Source organism: Saccostrea echinata, unplaced genomic scaffold (genome assembly GCF_033153115.1).
Source record: "Saccostrea echinata isolate AGI-Se365-2 ecotype Australia unplaced genomic scaffold, CSIRO_AGI_Sech_v1 ptg000019l, whole genome shotgun sequence".
NCBI lineage: Eukaryota > Metazoa > Mollusca > Bivalvia > Ostreida > Ostreidae > Saccostrea > Saccostrea echinata.
The window spans coordinates 1,348,109-1,356,401 of NW_026889768.1; the positions used below are offsets into that span (position 1 = coordinate 1,348,109).

Consider the following 8,293-nt stretch of genomic DNA (forward strand, 5'->3'; position numbering starts at 1 on the left):
ATTGTGACGGTACATTTTGTCGTCCTGTTCATATTGTCGCCAGCGACAATTTGTACCTACCCTCACTGCGCATATCTTGTCCATCAGAACTGCACTGCAATGTTCCATATAAATATGACTAATCATTGCTTTGCTGTTTTTGAGAATATGATTTTAAAAGAATTTTCCCATATATTCCTAAACCGGTAAAACTGAGATCGCCCATTGTGGCCCCACCCTAGGCCAGGTTTGATTTGAATCAGCGCTACCTGATATTGCTTTCATGTAAACATCACTAATCACGGGCCACCTGCTGTTCCTCAGTGGAAGATCCAGAAATTTCAGAAAGGAAGGGGAGGAGGGGGGGGGGGTGCGGTTCAGAATTCTTTTTGACGAGCAAAAAAAATAGTCATTTGTATGTAAATGTGTTTTACTGCACATGCTAAGTAAATTATCTAATTATAAAATTTTACCTCTGGACTAAATTGAGAGTATATACAAGTTAAACAAACAGAATTTACCAAAGCAAAAAAAATCAAACGGGGGGGGGGGGGGGCGCCGGTACTACATATGTCTTTGGTTTTTGAGAAGATTTTAAAGATTTTCTGTATATATGCTTTGATCACACATAGTGGCCTCACCCTATCCCTGGGGTCATGATTTGAACAAAATTGTTTATGTTTGCTGTTATAGTGTCCCTCTCGAGAATTTTTCTATCATGGAGACGTCATCACTTGTCGGTGGAGGGCTGCATACTATATTCGATACTCGGGGTCATTGAGCAGTGAGGGATCTTTTTCATGCCAGCACTTCAAAATTAAAAGTATGCTATGAAAGCTTTCACATAAGTATAATCTCTTCTGACCCAGCAGTTCTTGGAAGAGGATTTTGAAAGATTTTTTTTCTAAATAGTATATGAAAAATATTGATCACCTATTGTAGCCACACCCTTTCCCACCAGGGACATGATCTGAATAAAACTGATTCTAACTTCTCAATGAAGTTTCACATCAATTTTAGCTTTTCTGACACAGTGGTTCTTGAGAAGATTTTTTAAAGATGTCACTAAATTCTCGCTAATTCTTAACTACTTCCATTACAAGAGGGCATGGCCCTTCATTTGAACAAACTTGAATCTCCTTTATCTACGGATGCTTTGTGACAAGTTTGCTTGAAATTGACCCAGAAGTTCTTGAGAAACTGAAATTGTGAAAAGTTTACAGACAGACGGATTGTCAGACAAAATGATCAGAAAAGCTCACTTGAACTGCCAGTTCAGGTGATTTGAAAATGTCAACCCAATACCAATTATATCGGCACATGATTGTATACAAGAATAACGCAAAAAAAAAAAAATCCAAATAATCATTACTACAGAACAAAAAAAAACTAATGCAAGTATTCAATCTCCAAGTTTGTATTACAAGAAAAAAAGAATAGGCTGATTTATCAGATCTCTCAAGAATTACGGTATCTTGACATATCATAGTAATGTACATCAATCCTGGACACAATTTTCTGACCAAAAAGTATTCTCCCTAAAATATTGCGAGTAATGCTGTCTGATTCTCTCCGTTCGTGCGTGTGTGTTTGTCAATCTCTCTTTCTTTTCTCAAGTAAATATTTGTCAAAACAATATATCGACGACAATATATGCCGACCTTGACTGTACATATTGTCGCCGACGACAATATGTGCTGGTGCTTGACTGTACATTTTGTCGTCCATTATGCAGGAGAAAAATAAGGCTCGTCTCGGTACATATTGTCGCCGGCGACAATATGTACCGATGGACGACAATATGTGCAGTGAGGGTAGGAATATATTGTCGCCGACGACAATATGTACAAAACGACAATATGTACCGTCACGGCATCTGCTCGTTGTTGACAGCCATTTGTCATGTTGTATTTGATTTGCAATTCATTCATAACAGCCGTGCCCATAATATCGCCTCACTTATTCTAATAAATTTTAAGTTGACCATTTGTTTGAGTTACACTTTTCTGAGATAAATAAAATGTGGAACACTTGTTTTTAAATTTATGTTCAATATATACGTAAAAAATATATAAATAGATAAAAAAAACTTAAGTTTTAAGCATAAGTTAAATGAATGTTAATAGCGAGCGCAGCGAGCTCAATAGACTAACGTGTAAGAACAGAGGAAATTCGGAATGAAATCTGTACATACGTCAGGCAAACTTTCTTGTGCAACATTCCGAGAATATTCCTTCGCTACCAAGATTCCATGCGAAGTTATTACAAAACCTACAAAAGATCAAGGATAATTATTGTTCCTTACCAAGAGCTGCGTTTACTTTTATTTCTCTACAGAGAGCTTTAGGAAGCTCTAAACACTAACAAAAGGTGCTTTTTGGACTTGGAGAAAAATAAATCATATAAAGGTATGCATATTTAGACTATTTTATTCATTTTCAACATAGGGCGCCTGCCTTATTTCTGCAGGAAAAATGTTCAAAGACAATGGACATTCATGAACAGAAATCACTGTTGTTTACCAAAAGTGGGAAAATTAATGGAAATAATGAATTCAATTACTTATTCTTGGTCTTATATAATAATAATATCTTAATCTATTACAAATTGTGTAATTAACTATAAATAACCATTTTTTCTATCTTACTACTACGGGCAGATCACTCTAATACACGGAAGCGTATTAGGGCCGCAGCAGTATTTTTTTTTATGAATTTGTTTAAACAAATTACCAATTTGTTATAACAAATTAGTAATTTGTTTTAACAAATTAGTAATTTGTTATAACAAATTATTAATTTGTTATAGCAAATTATTAATTTGTTATAACAAATTACTAATTTGTTATAACAAATTGCTAATTTGTTAAAACAAATTATCAATTTGTTAAAACAAGTTACTAATCTGTTATAACAAATTAGTAATTTGTTTTAACAAATTACTAATCTGTTATAACAAATTACTAATTTGTTATAACAAATTATCAATTTGTTATAACAAATTACTAATTTGTTATAACAAATTACTAATTTGTTATAACAAATTACTAATTTGTTATAACAAATTGATAATTTGTTATAACAAATTAGTTATTTGTTTTAACAAATTATTAATTTGATATAACAAATTGTTAATTTGTTATAACAAATTATTAATTTGTTATAACAAATTACTAATAACAAATTGATAATTTGTTAAAACAATTTGATAATTTGTTAAAACAATTTGATAATTTGTTAAAACAAATTAGTAATTTGTTTTAACAAATTGTCAATTTGTTATAACAAATTATCAATTTGTTATAACAAATTGTTAATTTGTTATAACAAATTATTAATTTGTTATAACAAATTACTAATAACAAATTGATAATTTGTTAAAACAATTTGATAATTTGTTAAAACAATTTGATAATTTGTTAAAACAAATTAGTAATTTGTTTTAACAAATTGTCAATTTGTTATAACAAATTAGTAATTTGTTATAACAAATTAGTAATTTGTTATAACAAACTAGTAATTTGTTATAACAAATTGATAATTTGTTATAACAAAGTAATAATTTGTTATAACAAATTAATAAAAATTACTGCTGCGGCCCTAATACGCTTCCGTACTAATGGTATAAAACTACCTTACAATTAGAAATCTTAAGTGTGCAGTAAAAAAAAAAAACAATTGCATCTATTCTACAAGTTATATTAAGAGTACGAGTTTCCTACTGTATGTAATGTCTTGGGGAGGTCGTATTCTGAGAGAAATGTCCGACAATGTCATCGACCGGTCGTCATGTATACAAAATTCTTGGCTCCAAATTGAAATAAACAGATTATGAGAAAGGGGGCATATTACCTTCATGTTTGAAACAAAATGTAGAGGAACCAAAGGCAGATCCAGCACTCACTCGCGCGCGTCGATGCGTCCCCCCCCCCCTTTCGATTTTTTTTTCTTTTGGCTTTCGTAAATTATGTTTGCTAAACTTGTATACACTTTTAATTTATCAACACGAAACGATCACGCACATATATAGTGTCAGGCCTGATTATGAATCTACCCCCCACGAAACTCCCGATTTTCCAGTTTGGACATTTTTTTTTTCCGAAGAAAACCATTTGTGTACTGCCCCCACTCCCTCCTTTCTAAAAATTTTTAATCCGCCACTGGTAACTTTACGTTGTAAAATTCTATTCTTAATTCATCTCAAATTTTGAATAAATACTAACAGTGCTATCGTGCGATTTGATTGATTCTTTTGTCTATATCATTTAAGATGCGGATTCAGTTTTCCGTCATCGCTAAAAATAAACCGTACTGTATCGTTGATATTTTTCAGATACAGTACAGTTTCTGCTCATTTGCATAAGAAACGCCCACTAAAAGTGTTCTGTATCGCAGTTATTATACGGCTGACTTCAAAGGAAAACTCGCCGGGTCATGTCACAACGTATTTCATTTAATTTTGCACGAGAGATATAGTCTCGTTCAACCAGGGCCCGGGGCCATAAAACTTAGACGAGCTCACTTTTGAGCTCAGTCTCACTTTTTCTTTATAAATTCCTTTGGTAAAGTGAGACTGAGATCGAAAGTTAGTTCATCTAAGTTTTATGGCCCCGGAGCCAGACGTTCGACTGTCTCCGAGCTCCGTAAAGTCCGACGTCATGTGACGTCACAGTCTAGACTGCGTCTCATGCGGTTTGAAGCTTGAAGAGGCGGATCAACGTTACAGTGTAAGCTGTGTATATAGGTTTTTGATGGTACAACTGCGATCGCCCCAACGGTCACACCGTAAAATATTACATATTTTACTCGTTTTTCTATGGTAAAAATAACATTGTAATCATTTATTGAAGTTTAAGCTGTGTACAACAATAACATTATGTGCGCACAATCATAATCATCTTTCGTAGTTGTATTTTCATTTCCATTTAAGGTAACTATGTCTCTTATCTGAACACCAATGCGCGTGATAGAACTTTGTTCATATCGTAATAAAAGTCATTTTCGTGACAATTGTAACCTATATAAACCCCCTGGTTGAAATGATATCTGTACAAATAAATCTAACAATGAAGGTCGCCATTGTTCTCCTGGTACTGTGTGTTGTCCGTAAGTATATCGGAATGTTAACCTTTATTTAAGATGTTAAAAAAATAAAGTTGTGCTCCATGCCTGTGTAAGAAAAAAATATCTTGCACTGTAATGACGTTAAGTGATATGGTCCGTACCAAATCGTCTAATGTAAAACGATACTTGGCGTACATTTTGCATATAATCAAAGTAATAATGTTTTTAAAAATGTAAAGTGTTGTAGGCAAATAAAAATAGAGTAAATTAAGGGGGCCGATTGAGGTTTGCATTGCGCAATATTTTGCACATAAAAGGGAAGTAAAGCATATTTACACCTTTAAAGTAATTATTTCAACATAATTTATCAAATTTAACCCCCCCCCCCCCAATCTAATTACATCTTTTAAAAATTCATTTTTTACGATTATTCAAATGTAATTCTCAATCTTTGGTATTAGATTAATTTGTTTTTAATACATGTAGTTGTGTGAAGCATTTTTTTTGTACATAAACCTGTATCCAAAAAAGACACATTGAAGGAACTCTTCAATTCCAAGTGATAAAGAATTACGGCATGGGAGTCATCATTTAAACGGAAAATTTAGTGTTTGTTTTTCAATACCGACGTGGTAAGGGAACTTAATCAAGTTATTAATTAACAAGCCATAAAGCCAAAAACTCGTCATTGTTTATGTGTTAACTTGCCTAACGTTTGTTTCTGTCCCAATCCGAAGCAAGGCAACAAAGCAAGTGTTGTCATGGTAAGCCAAAAATGAAACAACCAATCACGACTTGTTCATGTAAAATGTTTTCTGTAAGTTTCCTCAAACGTGTTAAACTACATGTAACTCTATATGTTACTTTGTCCCGATGCGTAAAATTTCAGAAAGTTTAAGGACTTAAAATGACTTGTGTAGGGCGGCCAAGAGGAAAAGAGTCTTTCACCTGTAATATTTTTTTTCTCTCTCTCCAAGCGGTTTCAAATGTTTAACTGGTATATTCGTCTGAATTTGTCAAACAACGAAAAAGGAAGTCTTTCAATATTTTTATTACAGTTACTTTATTTACATCACTGCGCATAAAAAAAATTAAAATTCATCCCACAAGTCCCGGGAAAAGATCACGAGCCAAAATTAATAAAATAAAACAACATACTAAAAATGGGAGGTGGGGAAATAAATTAATGTAAATCCAATACCTCAAGAAAAAGTCCCAGTAACAGTACATGAAGAAAAGGCCAAATATAATTGTAAAATACATTAGGAAATGAAACATAGTTTTAGTATAATAATAAAATGACCCCAGAGTTTAAATTTTTGAAGTGTTACTTGATACTGCATGGCTATCAACAATTACCACCTAAATTAGATTTAAAACCATAAATATCAAATCTAAAGTTTAAAAAAAGCAACTCTAACATATACAGTATTCACTGAATACAGAATTCTACATATGATACATTTATGATTGTATTTCAGAGTACATCAGTGCTGAAACATGTAGTAGTGTTGGTGACTGCTCAAATACAAGCTGTGATTCTGCGCATACATTGGAGTGTCACAGTGGCCAGTGCACATGCGCAGCAGGAGGTAAATTTAATTCTCCATTAAATTACTAACATCTGTCTTTTAAAACTATTCTAGAAGCCACAATGAAACCGTATGGTCGTTCAAAACAGTTAAACAGAAAAAGGAATATTCAATGTATAATCACTCAAAAGTTTAGACCAATAATTTTTTTGTCAGTATTTTTTTAAACAAAGCTATCATTATATAGGTACAATGTAATATGATAGGAAATACGATAAGGATATATGTTAGAGTCTTTCATATAACTAGATATTTCCTCTAGCGTACTTACATCGACAAATATAATAATAATACACAAACTTTCAAAATTATATCATGTACAATTTAAATCTTTTAATGTAGTTTATCCTGCAACTACTATAGTACACTTTGTATTGACCTGATAAATATAACCTAATAAACCAAAGCTTTATTCGGTCAGTGCACTAATTAAGCCTCGTGCATGTATTTCGACGTTCTAAAACCATTGTGACGTCATATTTATTGCAATGTTTACGCCCTTGCGTCTTAGTTTCAGCTGCAGAGATGGGCCTAAATCGGGTTGAAAATAGCTCGTTTTGGAGTATTCAGCAAAGCCAGTCTTTAGATTTCCGAACGTCATTTTTAATAACTCAAGTCACTATCAGATAATATTACAGTTTAGCACGTATATGCAATAATGGCAAATATTCACAAGACAGCAGTGTAAAATATTTATTATTAGAGTCTTACATGTTAAACACCTTCTATTGTAGCTTGCTCAACAGCTAGTGATTGTTCAGGACATTGTAGAATCTTCGGACGTAATGGCAAATGGCACTGTATTGACCAACACTGTAGATGTTTCTTTGTATAATTATTACAAGAGTGCTCTAAGAACATGTGCAACAATAAACACTATGTTTAAACATTTGAATTTTGTATTATTATAATTATTATTATTGATTTTAGATATCGTATACTGATTTCATAATTTTGAAACTTGGTTTGAAGACGCGATTTTACCTACATGTAATTAAGTGTAGAGAGCTAGTCCTTAAAGCAACAAAAACACAACTATGGCATAGTACTAACTATGTAAAAGAAAATATCATAAACACTTAAAAGAAATAATTCTATAGCAAAAAATATTCTTTTCAGAGAAAGGTATGAATATTTTTTCCGGCTGTCTATATATACTTACAATCAAGGGATGTACACTCGAAAAACTATACCAATTGATATGAAAAAAGATACTCCCCATCAACTGTCGCCCGGACAATTTATTTTAAAAAAAAATTGCGCAGAAATATTACTCTTGTATTATTGTACCGATTTTTCTTTGAATAGAAAAAAATTATGCCAGACTGCAAAACATTTACAATTCCATGATTTTTTTTTAAAGTGCGTGGGTTTACTTACTGTTAATTTGACCTCTCTCATAAAGCTACAATTAGTTTGTAAAATTTTTGTTTTACTGAGTGGGTGTATAAAAATAAAATATATTAGACATGATAACTACTAATTATTATAACCCTGTTGCATTTTTTTCATTAGACTCCACAGTAAACTCTACTTTTACAACATAGTGCAATCAATAAACATTTATTTTGAATAGCATGTATTAAAATTGTGGGAAATAAAAGTTTTTATTTAAGAAAGTAATATTTCATTTTTCACAAAATGTATCGGACAAGTATG

The 8,293-nt window shown here is 32.1% G+C and overlaps 1 protein-coding gene across 1 annotated transcript; it reads left to right on the forward strand.

Annotated features, from left to right (window-relative positions):
- Positions 1-4,958: 4,958 nt before the first annotated feature.
- Positions 4,959-7,523, forward strand: LOC133189725 (serine protease inhibitor Cvsi-2-like). Its single transcript, XM_061325127.1, has 3 exons — positions 4,959-5,084; positions 6,524-6,634; positions 7,369-7,523. The coding sequence occupies exons 1-3, from the start codon at positions 5,018-5,020 to the stop codon at positions 7,467-7,469; spliced, it is 279 nt and encodes a 92-aa protein (XP_061181111.1). The 5' UTR covers positions 4,959-5,017; the 3' UTR covers positions 7,470-7,523.
- Positions 7,524-8,293: the final 770 nt, after the last annotated feature.

Excerpts from the sequence above, each read along its gene's own strand:
- LOC133189725 (XM_061325127.1), top strand. The coding sequence starts at position 5,018 with ATGATATCTGTACAAATAAATCTAACAATGAAGGTCGCCATTGTTCTC. Across the intron at positions 5,085-6,523 it reads CCTGGTACTGTGTGTTGTCC|AGTACATCAGTGCTGAAACA; the intron begins GTAAGTATATCG and ends ATTGTATTTCAG. Across the intron at positions 6,635-7,368 it reads GTGCACATGCGCAGCAGGAG|CTTGCTCAACAGCTAGTGAT; the intron begins GTAAATTTAATT and ends CTTCTATTGTAG.